The 14,878-nt window shown below is 47.8% G+C and overlaps 1 protein-coding gene across 2 annotated transcripts in view; it reads right to left on the minus strand.

The window, feature by feature from the left end:
• HHIP (hedgehog interacting protein) overlaps positions 1–13,752 on the minus strand; it is a 225,279-nt gene extending 211,527 nt beyond the window's left edge. For both annotated transcript variants that reach the window (XM_078676879.1, XM_078676878.1), the window contains exons 1-2: positions 12,830–13,752; positions 5,611–5,806 (exon numbers count right to left, since the gene is read on the minus strand). In XM_078676879.1, coding sequence (XP_078533005.1) covers positions 5,611–5,806; positions 12,830–13,069 — 436 coding nt within the window. In that variant the 5' untranslated portion in view covers positions 13,070–13,752. The remainder of the gene's footprint in view (positions 1–5,610; positions 5,807–12,829) is intronic.
• Between the last annotated feature and the right edge of the window lie 1,126 nt (positions 13,753–14,878).

Genomic DNA, 14,878 nt, shown 5'->3' on the forward strand with positions numbered 1-14,878 from the left:
AATAACTGTACGATAAAGTTTTGATTGAAATTCCAAATAGCAACTTATAGTGTATCCCAAAAATGTAGAATCTGAGAAATCTGTATTACTCTTTTGCAATCTGGATATGAAAAGCCTGTGTTTCCATACATGCTCCTACAGGAAAGAGTGGAATATTTTTTGCAAAGTATTCATCTTGAAATGAACCTTCCTTTTCTTCCCATTGACATTTATTGAGTCAATTTCTAGACAAAATCCTCCTACCGGTTTTGGAACCAGGGCAATTCTGGAGTGGGTGCATCAATACGGTTCTATTTACAACACTAATTTTATTGCCCTCTTCTCCAGCAGGGTTTGAATTAATGATTTCAGCACATTCCTCTTCTCCTTGTTGGCTGGATCTTGCATAGGAATGGTCCCAGTCTCAAATGAGATTGCAACTGAGAAACTCTATTTGACATCCTTTCCTCGCTGTCTTCAGGTCTTACTTAATTGTAGATGGGCTCAGGGACCACTGCACACCTTGTGACCATCTGCTGCTACTGTGCTGCATAGTCTAACTCCTCCCTAAATCCTGTGCCTGGCACAAAGAGCTCCCGGGCTGTGTCGATAGAGGTCAAAGATCAGAAAAGGCACCTTCTCCTACCTCTTAGTCACAGTGGGGCTTACGAATCTGTGACATCTTAATTGGTATTTTTGACAACTTGGTTTCATGCTTTCAATACTTGTTTTCACTAGTGTGGTTTGGGATTGGTGTATACATAATAGTGACAATTGTATGTATAATTTCTTTCAGTCAGCTGAGTTTTGGAATTCTTCACAAGCAATGACTGGGACAACGAGATAGGACGTAGGGTTAATTACTGGTAATCTTCAATATCCTTAGTTCTTAATGTCCTAATCTCAGTCATTATGGCCCTGTCTCCCTCCCTAGTGCTACGGGCCTCAGTGATGCTTTCTAAATTCAGGAAGTACTGTGGGTAGGCTATGCCTTATACCACCGCTTGGGTGAGTAGGACTATGACATATCTACTTCTTCTTCTTTGTCCTACATGAGGTGGGATCAACCTCACATGTAATTACTGTGGTGATGATGTAGGGATAATGGTAGAGGGCATTATACAATATTGATATCATACGTGGACCAGTGATGCTCCTCAAGAAGCAGTCCATGCCACAAGACAGTGGGCAAATCCGAGTCTCTTTGACTCTGCACATCGTGATATGGTAACTGGAAAATAGATGTAAGACTTAAAAACATTTTATTAACAGGCAGTGGAAGCATGGGGTGGGGCAACCAGTGAAGTGGGCTGTCCTAAAAAAAAGTGTCTGAGATGCCAGGGTGTATTTCAATAAAGATATACACATTTTTCTTTTTTTTTTATTTCAGAAATTTTTATTAGAGAACATTTTTCAGTACTTATACAGTGAAGGCAATACTGGTGTCTTATACGCCGTGAGGGTTACAGTAGTCATCTCGTTTGACATGAGTAGGAGGAAGTTACATTGGCTGGGCAAAGCTTGTTACAGGCGTATGTTGAGAAACTCGGCAGTCTTGTGTAGTACCCTCGCAAGAGGAATATATAGAAAGAAAAACAAAAGAAAGATGGGGAGAAGAGAAGAAGGGGGAAGCGGACAGGAAGGGTGGCGCTGTCGTTTTTGCCATACAACAATTGCGTGTGCTATAGGGAGTGAGGGCGTGTCTTATCTAGGGTGGTTTGTGCGAGCCCAAGTAGTTGTCTAGGGAAAGCCACATCTCGCCCTTTGTGGTGGATTAGGGTGGGACTTTCGCCTTTATGTTATCCGCCCCCCTTAGGAATGTGATCCAATTTAGCCAGCTTTTGAAGGTTGCCCTCCCTGTATTCTTCCAGTTCGCCAGGATAGTTTTGACTGCAGCTGTGAGCAGGAGGTCGATTAGGTCGCTATCACTTTTGCATTCGATTCCGGGGGCCATGAAGGCGGCTACTAGCCCTATGAAGTCAGGCTGAATTGAGTGGCCTAATGTGTTTATGAAGTCTCTTACTTTACCCCAAAAAGTCTTGACTTTGGGGCAGTAAAGGATAAGGTGCGGAAGGTCTCCTTTATGTTTGTGGCAGTTCCAGCATGTGTCGTTGTCCCGGAGCCCTACCGCTGCTAGTCGTACCGGGGTCCAGTATGTTTTGTGGAGTAGCCACTACTTGGTTTGAGCTAATGTTGATGTCACCTTATTTTGGGATGCTGAGGACCAGAGGCGGGCCTTTTCTTTCTCGCTGAAATGTCTGTTGTGCTGTGTTTCCCAGAATTCTAGTTCTTTGGCGTTTAGTGTTGTTGTTGCAGGGCAGAGGAGTTTGTATAGGTGTGATGTTTGGTGGCCAATCTTATTTAAGTTAGCCGTGTAAAGCAGGATCGATGGAACCCCCCTGTTGATACCTGCTCTTGTGATTGCCACCTTTATTTTTAGGAAGTTGTATTGAGTTTTATATAGCGCGAACATGACCCTTTGGGGTATCAGAGCGCTGTACATCAGGAAAGAAAACAAGGTAAACAGATAGGATTATACAATGGTGAAAGAGCAAAAAAGTCAATGTAGGCAGTAAGTTGGCATTCATAGGTTCTGGATTGGGAGCGTCCATTAAATAATGTGTTTTGTGGCATCATAGAAAAAAAAAAAAGGCTGGCCATGTATCAGGACCAGAGAGTCTCGTGGACGGGCAGGCCCCGAGCTTAAAGTCTGGAAGAGTATCGAGCAGGCCCGAGTGCAGCCCCACTGCCGCTGGAGGGAGGCCCGCAGACGCTTCCCTGTCCAGCGCGAGAATGATGCTTTCATCTGCTTATCTTTCAAGGCTGCCTGGGTGGCCACAGAAAGCACTTGACATCTTGATGCACTTCAGCGGTTTTACATATACACAAGCTTAGTAGAAAAATAAATGTGTCATTCGTCACCACATATGTTGGCCGGGGAGGGGGGGTGGCGCGTGGAGGAGGGGCCGCCGCGGCTCCTGTGCTGCTGGCCGAGGGTAAGGCCTTCTCGTCTGTCCTTCCTTCGGCCTGGCGCGTGCTTTTCTACTCAAACTAGCCACGATTGTACAACCACAAATAACTGGAAATCGACTTACTAGAAGAAGCTAACCCAGGACGCCGATTGATTATGCAACAAAACAAACCTCCTGGCACCGGGCTAAGGCCACACATTCGCACGCTGTAATCTGTTACCACCAGTCGGCGGGCAGTCTTGGCAAGGGGCAGCCTTTGGGAGGGTGATAAAGAGGCTGAACAGCTGCTTTCGAGCAGCCTTCAGATGCCTTCCGCAGTTTACCAAAGCAAGGCTAATATTTTCATATTCGGATGGGCTTAGGTACACGCCGAACCGCAGCAAAGGCGACCAGCAACTGCGCGCCAATGTTTGTTTTAGCGGAGGAGCAAAACACACTCCTTTTCTGTTTAGATTGTGCGCGTGATAACTGTTTCGGAGCAGCACTCCGGGTCGAATAGTTATAGCTACACTACAGACACAACTCCTTACTCTGAATGAAATCCTGTAAAAATAGCAATATTTGTTTGATGTTACAGGGTAGAGCTGTCGGTGCTTTTCAAAGGGGGGGGGGGGAGCAGCGTGCATGTCATGTGTGTAGAGAACAGAGGCTGGAAGGAGGATTACAAGAAAGGCTTCAAGAGGACGCCACGTTTACGTACCAGGTCTGCATGAAGCAGTGCATTCTGGTATTTGTAGTCTTAATGTACAACGCGTGAACCAAATGGAGTAAAGGGTCTTGTAGTTATTGTTAAAGAAAATCCAGGGACTAGGAATGTCCTTTTATGATGGTATGGAGTTATATAGTTGTCAAGCGGCCCTTTCAGCCATGCAAGGCATTTTGGGACTTGCAGTTCCTCTCTGATCGTTACAAGCATGGATTAAAAAAAAATCTCAGAATGCAAGCTAGTCTTTTAGAAAACCAGGAGTGGCTGAGGTTGCCACATGTGATGGGGCGGAAGGAGGGGTATGACAGCTGTGAGTGACTACGTCCGTGGCAGGGCCTTGAGGTGAGAGGTGACTAGTTATGTTTTTGCACAGACACACACCTGTGTGCATGATGGATTTACTACACGACAAAGCGCCCCTTTAATATGTCCGTCCCAGCTCTGCGGTGCAGCCAGGGCCTCCGCTGCTCATTAGCGCTATCTGAGGCCGGATCTGTGACTTCCTGCACAAACCCGCGCCATTAAAGAACGGACACTCTCGCTTCACTCTCAGATTAAGGCCGAGTTAGCAGTTTCCTGGCCGGCTCTTTTCCCACGTTGGTTCCTTAAGAAGACGACTAAAGATAGCCATAAACATGCAGTAAGTGTTGAAAATCATAAAGGCCTTTGGTGGAGGAAGGTGAGCTGGTCAGGGGTGGAGAAAAAAGATGCCATGTAATGGTTTCTACATGTTTACATTAAAGCCAATAGATGACCCGTGTCAGGAAGGACGCAATGCTGCAGTTCTGGGCTTTTTATTTACAACTAGATGAATCCCAGTGGTCGCCTTTTTGATTCTCATCAAAGGAGCGAGCCGACCTATAGTGCCACATTGGAATATCTAGAAAAAAGAAGGCTCGCCGCATAGTCCCCTGGTAAACGGATTAACTTGTTATGAGATGGCTCTGTGTCACCAAGAAATCTGTGCCCAACTTCTTTCTATTTTTTTGTTTAAAAAAAACTGACCCTGACATATAAAGCATTTCATGGCCCATGCCCTTCCTATATGAGCTCTAGGTTTGCTTTCTACCTTCCCAACCGCCCTCTCTGTTCATCCTCTCAAGGACGGCTGGTCATTCCCAGGTTTCGGCGAGCACGACTTGGGGGACAGTCCTTCGTGGTAAAGGCTACCACCATGTGGAATGCTCTGCCTGATGCTCTCTGACATACCAAGGAACTAGCTGTCTTCAAAAATCTTCTTAAAACCCATCTGTTCAAGCAATCCGGGTAGCCTTTCTGCCTGCCATGTCACCACCCACCCTCCGCGCCAGGACACTCTCGAGTAGCAGTGAGCGATACAAATCCCCATATAACATATAATCCCTAGACTTTTAAAATGTTGGTTGTTTCAATTAAACTCACACACCTGAAAACAATGCTTTGTAAAAGAAAAGTGCAGCACTGCATTCTTGGTCAAATAGTGTTATTTGGTATTCCTAGGTAAAACACGTCCAGTAGCAAAAAAACATTGATTTTTAATGGTTAAAAATATGAAATCCAAAAGATGTGATAAAACGGCTTAACCACTTCCAAGATGCAAAGAAACGCTACTACATTTGTCTCCACAACTTTTTTTTTAGATATATAATGTATCAGTATGCCATCGACAAGAGACTGAAACCTAAACAACTTATAGAGAGGCCTATCTGCCCACAGTGCAGCCGAAAAGTAGCGCCAATGACAAGTGAGAGAGGCCAACTTCACCCATTTTTTTTGGTTTTTTAGACAATAGGGCATTGTACTTGCAGTACAAGGCACCCTTGCTACTCTAGTGCATTTATCCCTGGTCAGCTGGAATTTCCAGCCAGGAAGGTATGCTTGCGTAGGTAATTATAAATCCATGACTATCCTGGGCCACAGCAAGTATTTCAATTATTGCAGTTTATTTTTGCCTCTGTGAGACGTTGTCCTTACCTGGTATGTGTCCTCGGCAGGTGTAATAGAACTCCTTGCAGTAGTCTCTGCACAGCACCGGCAGCACCAGCTCTCTCTCAGCCGCCTCCACTCTCTCAGGTGCATGGAAGAGGGCCTGTGCTTGCGGTGAGCAGTAGGCACACTTTAGCTCTTCCAGCAACTTCCCACATTCTGTGTTGTTGGTAATAGAATATATCTGCAAGCAACACAAAACAGAAATAGATGATCAACGGAAGCCCAGGCAGCAGGACAGAGAAAGAACTGGAGCCTTCAACTGGCCCATTTTCTAAGGGTGACATTAGGTCATTTCTGGATTTTCAAGCACCACGCTAACCATAGAGGGACATATCGTCTAGCATTTCCACTTATAAATATGGGCTTACAAATGTCAGTATGCTTAGTATAAAAATCGGAACTGACAGGAAGTCATCAGCATGAAATCGGACTTGTTAACAGAAGAAGGGGTCAGCTCCCTCCATTTTGCACAGACAGGGCTACTGGAATTATGTGGCAGGGAGGATCAAATGACACAGTAGGGTTTACTATGTTATACGGCAAGAAAAGGCAAATTATGCTGCATAATGTGGCATTTTTGTGATAGTACTTCATTATTTTATTTGTATTCATGTTAACACTGTATGGGCAAAGATTTCACCTCATTAGTAGCAGTTTAATACATAAACACATCAATAAGCAACTGAAAGATGACCTGACAACCTCTGTGAACCTCTGTGACCACACAAGCAGTAACTTGTGCTGCTGCGTGTTCAGAAACTGATCGGTCTGCCCTAGAAACAACTTTTTTGTTAAAATCCCCCAATTTTCCAGCAGAGGATGGGTTATGAGGCAAATGTGGCAAATTCGTAATTACGTGCAAAACACTGTGGCTGCAGAATTGTATGAGTCTAGCGTTCCTGTGTACAGCTCACTTTCAGTCAGTCCTGGTTGTGACTGAACAGTAATTCATATACTATCACAAGTGGTATGTATTCCTCCATTATCCCTATGTGCTTACAGATCCCAGAATGAATACAGCCAGTGGCTAAGAACGCACTCCCACTCACCTCTCAGAATATGGGGCCAGGTGACACCTATTGTTGGCTGATACCTCAACCCACTTCATGAAGAACACTTTAAACCATCTATGACTTTTGGGCAAAAAGCTATTTGGATTCTAGCGCTCAAGTCCCAGCATGCAGAGAGATTTTGGCTAAACATTCAGTACTGGGCTGAAGGTGACCCTCAGGCAATGGGGCCAGTTGGAAGCTACGCATTGACAGTTACATGTCTACATGTCAGAGGAGAGGGCTGGCTTTCCAAGAATGTGTGCTATAGGTCTATCTTGAGAAACACCTAAGATAATCATGCGTACTACTTTGTCAAACAAAATAATGACTGTCTTGAACACTGGTTTAAAAGACAGAAAATCTGCTGCAAAGGTCTGAAAAAAAGGTGTGCATTAATATATGTCATTTTAGATGTATTGCCTCATCTATAAATGTTCAGTGTTTCTCTTTCCATTAGAACACACTTCAACCAACTTTGGGTGTGGGAATCTAATGTTCTACGACACTGTGGTAGCACACATCAGTGAACTACCGTTGCTCAGGCTGCACTCAGTGCTCAGTGATATTTTACCACATGTTCAGAAGGAAGTCTGTGAATTAATCTGTAGGTTTACAAAATCAGAGGCCATGATCTTGTATTTACACAACTAAAACCAATTTTCAACATGTATGTAGTTTTAAGCAGACATGTTTTTGCATACATTGTAAAAGTATTTCACATATGGACCCAAATATGATGTCATGAATGTAGGTAGGGAGAAAGTGATGCATTTTTCTTCCTCAAGCAACCAAAAATCCAAACGAAATGCAAGACTGTATTAAAATACATTTAGGGGCTATTCACAAAGGCATTTTGGAGTATGTAAAATAGGCCTCCTGTAGTACTCTTTTACATATTCTTAAATGGCTATGAATTAGCCCCAAAATATCAAAAATGTGAAAAATCATGTAGAAATAGAAACGCTCATATCCCCTCTGCACTTTTACTATTGGGGAGTTGGATGTTTAGGGACGATTCACGAAGGCATGTAAGAGTATGTAAAAGAGTACTTCTGTAGTGCTACTTCCCATGGTCACAGATGAATCCAATCCATTGTGAGTTCTAGGTACATCTGCTTGCTCTTTGGATGAGGTAATAAAGCTATTACACACCTCGGTCTACAAACATTCGGGTCTCTTGGACTCTGCTGCAAAGACCTGGCACCAGGAGTTCAGTCAATAATGCGATATCAAGTACTGCGTGGATCTTTGAGAGGCAACACCTGTTGCAACCCAGCAGGGCAGCACCATTCATCCATGGGAGACCCATAAAGGCTTCATTCTAGCCTGGGCTCTTCAGTGAGCCCAACACTCACTGAAGAAATATCTTAGACACAAGTTTCCTATTGGTCTTTGACAGATCATAACTTATGTAGTGAGTGAGTCCCCACGAGTGACTCTGGTTAGTTACTGCTGCTTGTCCACATCCATATTGGCAAAAGAGCAATTTTGAATGTGTAAATGATTCGAGAGAGTCTGATTAAAATTGGTAATATATGTAGTCAGTGTGTGCTTACTTCCACTCCTGTGTCTCATTTTTACCAAAAATTCACCCAGCCCCTGCAAAGTGTCCTTTATTACAGAAGGGTCCTGGAATACTCCTGCTATGGTGATGGTAAAAGTGCTGGCACCTGAATATTGACACATTCTCTGCTAATAACATAACATGTCCATTAATAGAGTGCTCCGTCACTCCTGACGGGACTCTTGGTGCTATTGACAGATAATGGGTGGGTATTGTCACCCAACTCAATGATACTTATGTTATCAGCCTCTGGATGATGAAAGGCTAAGTAGACTGCCAGGGATAGGAACCTTTGACCAGGGGGTCAAACCCAGATACATGAAGTAGATGCATTTATCCAATGAGCCATCAGTCACTGAGGAGGTAAAGAAAAGCAGCAAACACACACCAGCTCGGTTCCAAACTACCCAGCGTTTGTCTGGAGGAGTCCATGGACAGTTGTGTGCGCAGGCTGCCTGGTGTACGATGCCACACACCGAGATTGCGTGTCGAGAAACAAACAACGCACTCTGCTAGGGGCGAGCCGGCGGCCTCTGGGGCCCGCTTCCTTTGCACGGTGGGACCGGAGGCCGTCACTTCTCGAGTTCAGTGGCACTCCGAGGCGGATATGTAAATAGATCATTGTAGGAACAAGAGCGGCAGCTGTTAAAGGGACCCAGCGTGAGGGGATGAGGTATTTGTTTAGTTGGATGTGTCCGACAATAGCCTTTGTCCGCCTGAGGGCCGGAGCAAACAAATGATTGTAAAAGGGCACACTTGAGGACAATTACTCCTCGCCGTGCCCTGACATCCCCGTGGCTGTGAACCCCTCCGAGGTGGGCAGGGGCCGAGCGGGCCTGGCTCTGAGCATCGCCTCCCTCCCAGAAGCTCTGCTGTGGGCCTGGTCTTGTGTCGCGACGGTGGGTTCCCAGTAGAGAGCCGCGGTGCCTTATTGGTTGACGCAGAACTGATGGCACGTTCTGTTTGAGGGTGGTTGCACCCAGACTATCGCTAATAACAACCCACCCCCACTCCACTGCAGCAGCACCACACAGAATGCTGGCACAGAAAACCACAAGATGGGTGGAGGAACTCTTTGTGTGTGAAAACAGACTTTGCATAACAGCTGCTCCTTTGGGGCAACACAACAAGGTAAAATGTTACGCATCACCTGGGCGAACTTGGAAAATATCCCACTGTAATTTTAAAACCAGGCAAAAACGCCAACTGAACAGAAACTGAGAAACAACAGTTGGCCGAGTAAAGTGCAAACTACAAACCTACAGAGGATAGAATCTTCAAGAAGTGTGAGCAGGGGCCACAGAGTCTGGGGAACTTTCCCCTACTCTTCCCCTCTTACAGACACCTCCGTGTGCAACGTATGTAGGAAAAGGAGCATTTGCTAGCAATACGAAATGAAGAAACGTGTGTAAACAAACTGCGCCCCTGCACACCCCACAGGCAGAGACACACTGAACACAGCAGCAGTCGCCTGGCAGCTGGCACTGCCAGTGCTGGGGACTCAGCAACATGTTTTGCATCCCCGCGATTGCATCTGGCAGCTCCTGTCACGCCAATAAAGCGCCTTGTGTTGTAACTCTGGGAGCACGAGGGCGCATTTCTGCTACTACTCGTCGGAATAAAGGCCGGGCTGCAGCTGAGCACCCCCCGCGACCCCCACAAACCAGCGGCAGGCCCCGCTCCCTCTCTGGGAGGAATACAGGACAAATGCCCTCTTAAAAGGCATGAACACTTGGACAGCGCTGGGGGGCGGCGGGAGAGTGATGTTCCCCAGTCCCTCCCATTAGTGCACTAACTAACACTGCACACAATGCTGTTGTTGTTATTCTTTCGCCACAAGCAACCGGGGCTCCGTGTGTGGGCAGCAGTTTAGTGGGGAGGAGGAGGAGAGGCCGACCCCTTTTTGTCCTATTCAATTTTTTTTCTCTCTCTCTCCATTTGCATGACTTGAGCAAATTAAATGATGCAATATGGCTTTTTGTTACCAAACAAAGTGGGAGATACCACCCAGACACATATGTTGATTCGGAGAAGCTGTTTACATGTGAATGGGGAGGGAAATCTACCGTGAACCGAGCATAAAAATCCGACCAAGCAGCGGCTGTTTTTTTCTGCTTGGGCCAGCGAGAGTGAACGGCGAGGTTTTTTTCCAGGAATAACTCACGGCCTGACAATTGCAGCGCTGTGAGTGAAGAATTGTTAATTAAATCTGAGTCCCGCGCCAGGGCTGGGAGGGAAGCGGAAGAGAAGACACCTGATCATTGTTTATTTATTTAGTTTTAACTGCACCAGCTGCACTTTGGATATGGCTGGAGGTGTGCTGCTCGCTATTAGCGTACCACCTTAGGACCGGGTTTTAATCCCGGCTGCGCAATAGGACAGCACTGTGTGATCCTGGCCATATCGATTTACGTTTATAAGCCTCATATCCTCTGCCAGTGCTTGACGTGTTGCGCTATAGAACCATCCCAACCCCCTACTATACCAGCATCGATGGGAAGCGAGACCTTGATGCAGTCTCACTGGGTGCACCCCTGCAGAATCATGCATTTGAAAGATTTGGGTTCGGAGAGGTGGGCATGGGATGATAGAAAGCGCGGGGATCCGCTCGACTGGGCTGTGCGTGCAGGGGGAGGTGAGAAAGAGGCAGCGCTCGTGCCCGGGGAGTGGGCAGGAGAGGGTCCCGGTAAATATTATCTTTTGTCCTAGTGTTGTCTGGTGGTTTTGTGGGTGAGGGCACGGCTGTAGTCTGGAGTACGCGAGGGTATGAAGAGGGGATACTTTATGCGCTCTGTCGTGCCAGACTAGTCTGCCACCCACCAGCTCTCCGACCTGGCAGACCCTCCAGTTGCCATGCGCTGATTTCCAGTGGGCACGTCCTGCTGGCTCTACTGAACCCATCCATTGTGCCACCTAGGGATGCCACCTAGGGACCCATCCTGACAACGCCTCCGCCACTGCTGACGCTAAAACTCACCTTGCAACAAGGGTCCCAGCTCTTTACAGCGCCGTGAAGAGGAACGACGCGCTATGGAAGTCCTATTGCTAACATTATCCTAAGCACCCTCCCGCTCTTATAGTAAAGCACAGTGGCCCGAAGGATGCATGGTTGCTCCCGACACCCTCTTTCGAAATGAACATAACATTCTTGTACTAGCAGACAACCTTCTCCCCTGAACATCTAATGTCCACTATGTAAAGCACAACCTCCTGCCTCTGATGGTTACAATGAAACCCTCAGGCTCCTTGGAAACCCCAACGAATGCAGCCAGGATTGACATCCGTGCGGCCAATGGGCATCAAGCTTCCAATTAATCAACACCTTCCTGCACCCTAAAACACACTTTCTGCATGCATAATTCACCTGTCTGCACCGAAATGCACACTTACCGTGCGAGATACGCATTCTCCGTAAACTTATTGCACACCACGTTTGCCTATAATAAAACTGTTCCTGCATGTAAACAGGTTTCCACCATCAAAAGGGTCTGTCTTGCTGCGAGTGTGCAGACTCCTTTACGAAGCGGCCACCAGGGCTTCGCCACCCCTCCTATGAAGAACACACGGTCTCCGAGACGAGCAATAAACCAGGCATTTACAGTTAAAGGAACCCAAGACACAGTACACACACACATACACACCTGCTTCAAGCCGCATATTCATCAGCTTCCGTTTAATGCCCACCTTTTATTCATTTACAACACCATTCATTCAGTCACCACTATTTCTTCATTTCCCTAGTTCCTTCATGCAGAGTTCATCATGTTCACCATTCCTTTGCACAGTGGTCATTATTTCTTCATTTTCGCCTCCCTGCATCCAGAGAAAGAAGGACCAATGCCCCGTATCCTCAGTCGTCATTCCCACCGTTTCTTCTCAAGTGGTCCCCGTTTGTTGATGTTTGCCATTGCTCCTGTCAGAGCCCATTATGTATGCGTTCGCAGCTCCTCTGTTTGGTGGTCATTCTTCCTTCATGGCAGGGTTTACGGCACCCAGTGTTCGTTCCTTGTTCTCCTGCCTTCCTTCCAGTGGTCACAGTTGTCCCGACTTCACCGTCCCTTCATCCCGTAGTCGTTGCACATTTGTAATAATCAGGTGTCCGCTATGTCTTCATTTTCACCGTCTGCTTATTCTGTTTCACCGTCCCTTCATTCAGTGGTTATCCTGTCCTTGTGTTCGCCATTCCTTCATATAATGGCCATTCCTCCTCCATGGTAGCCATCCATTCATTCATTAGTCATTATTCTTCGACATTATGTCCTGTCTATTCTTTCTTCGTCATCAGTAGCCCACGTGATCCGTAATCACAATTTCTCCATCTTCACTATCCCTTGATTTAGTTGCGTCCCCTGTCCGCGCTCCTGTGCAGTTTTATACACAATTATATTCCTTTATTTATATTTTTTCATAGTTCTCTACAATCACCATCAAACTAGTCTGTAGAACACCTTCAAAGACATTCAATAAGCCTCTACAGGTCGCCCCCTCTCCCATGCACCCTCCCAGGCATGCAGTACCCACCGGCCTCCTCACGGTCCCTCCCGGCACAGGTGGCACTGTGCCCTGTCCCCCCCAAGGCGGGGCCTACCTTGGGCTCCCCGTGCAGCAGCAGCCCCTGGCGGCTGTCGGTGCGGGAGCAGCAGGAGAGCCGGGGGTAGAGCCCGCGGCAGCCCTCTGTGCCCGCATGCTCCCTGCGCCGGCTCCTCCGGGGCGGTCCTCCGTTCAGACACCGTCTCCTCCCTCGGGACTCGCTCCTCTCGCCGAACTTGGCCTCGCACTGCAGGAACATCGCTGCCAGCAGCAGCAGTGCCGACCAGAGTAGCCGCATCCCGGGCTGAGCTTTGCGGGGACCCCGAGGAGTGGCACGGGGTCAGCGGTGCCACCGGCAGGTCCTGGCTCTGCACTGGCACAGCTCCCAGGACGCAGGGCACAGGCGGAGGGCGGAACGGCTGGCTGTGGAGGGCACAAGGCAGGTCCGGGTGCTGATGCAGGCACAGGGTGCTGGCCGGGGCAGATCTCAGAAGTGCACCAGGTCCTCTCCTGGTGCTGCCAGCAGAAGGCACGTTTGGGTGCTGCTCGGGGTGGCCTGTCTGGCACAGGGTAGGTCCGGTGTGAAGTGTGCCTGCTGAAAGAGGGTAAGTCTGTTGGTGAAGATGCTGCTGGCACAGGGCAGGTACAGGCGCAGTGCCGGTGCCTAGGTAGATACCAGGTAGGTCTGGTGTGATGCTGCTGTCAGAAGTTTGGTGAGGAAGGGATGCTAGTGCCAATGGGGTATTTGATGCTGAGTCTGCCTGCCCAGGGCAGATCTACGCGGATGCTGCTGACAGACACAACGCCTAGGGTGATGCTGGTGATCTGGGTGATGCTAGTACCAGATGGCAGGTCTGTGTGATGCTGCTTTGCAGAAGGCTGGTCTTGGGTTGTGCCACTGTTAGCAGAGGGAGGTGTGTGCGCTGCTGGTGCCACTGGCTCCTCTCCGCAGGTCTACCTCCTCCTCTCTCGTGTTCTTTCAGTCCTTCTTTTTTTGCTTCTTCTTTTTAACTAGCGCGCGCGGGGAGGTTCTCCACGCGCGCCCCCTGACGTCACTGGCAGCCTGGGAGGCGGCGGTGCTGGGCAGAGGCCGAGGGGCGCGCGCCAGGCTCGGGGCAATGGCACGAGCTGCTGCCTGCAGACCCGGGGTGGTCTTCCCTCCCCCTCCCTGGCAGCCGGTGCTGTTGCTGTCACGTGCCCCCGCTTCGGGGGCTGCACGCTGCACAGGTGCGGTCTCAGGCTCACGCACCCCCACCTGAGCGGAATGCGTGGATTGTAAGGTTAGCTCTCGTCAGCCTCATTAAACTACACACTCTTTCAGCGTTTATTGATTACTGGGGGGCTGGAGGCTTCCGCCTCTGGGTTTATGGGGCGCACCTGGCTTTAGCAGCCAAGTCCTAATTTAACCTGCCGAGGAAGAATTTTGCTCACAACCCCTAACGTGTTAAACACGCACCAAAGAAGCACATAGTAAAGAACACCTCTGGTCACTGTGTAAACGCCCCTTCTGCAAGGCGGTGAACCTAGTGCCATATGAAAATAGACCAATTCTTTTCCAACAACGCTGCTGACCATGGATAAATGTTCACAGCAAGACATTCCAAATATTAAACACTACATGCTTTAAGCTGAACTCTTTTCAGCTACAGGCTTTACTGCAGAATTATCACAGTGCCCCTGATGAGCCGTTCATCCCGACGGTAAATCCATGCCCACTGGTGAAAACACATCTTATTACTCTAAACAATCAATCCAGTCTGGTCCAATTGGATTTGTGTCCTTTACAAGTTTTTGTAGAAAGTTCGGGGCTGGAAAAATGTATCAAATGTTGATGCAAAAAAGAATCGAAATTGAAGAAAACCTACCTTCGCACATCCTCCCCCTTTTTTGTGCAACTTCCTTCCACTACTTATAATTTGAGGGACCAATAGTGACATTGTAGTTAAATAGCGGTGTAAAAGCTTTTTGATCATATTTTTCTGGTCTGGAAATAAAGACATTGAAAGGACTTTTGGAAGGAAACACCTTGGAATCCAATGACTAACCCAATTTAACAGTTCACATTTGTAGTCCTGTTGTATCCTGAAGTATGTTGTGACTGTGGGTC

This window comes from Lissotriton helveticus, chromosome 2_1 (genome assembly GCF_964261635.1).
Source record: "Lissotriton helveticus chromosome 2_1, aLisHel1.1, whole genome shotgun sequence".
Classification (NCBI taxonomy): Eukaryota; Metazoa; Chordata; class Amphibia; order Caudata; family Salamandridae; genus Lissotriton; species Lissotriton helveticus.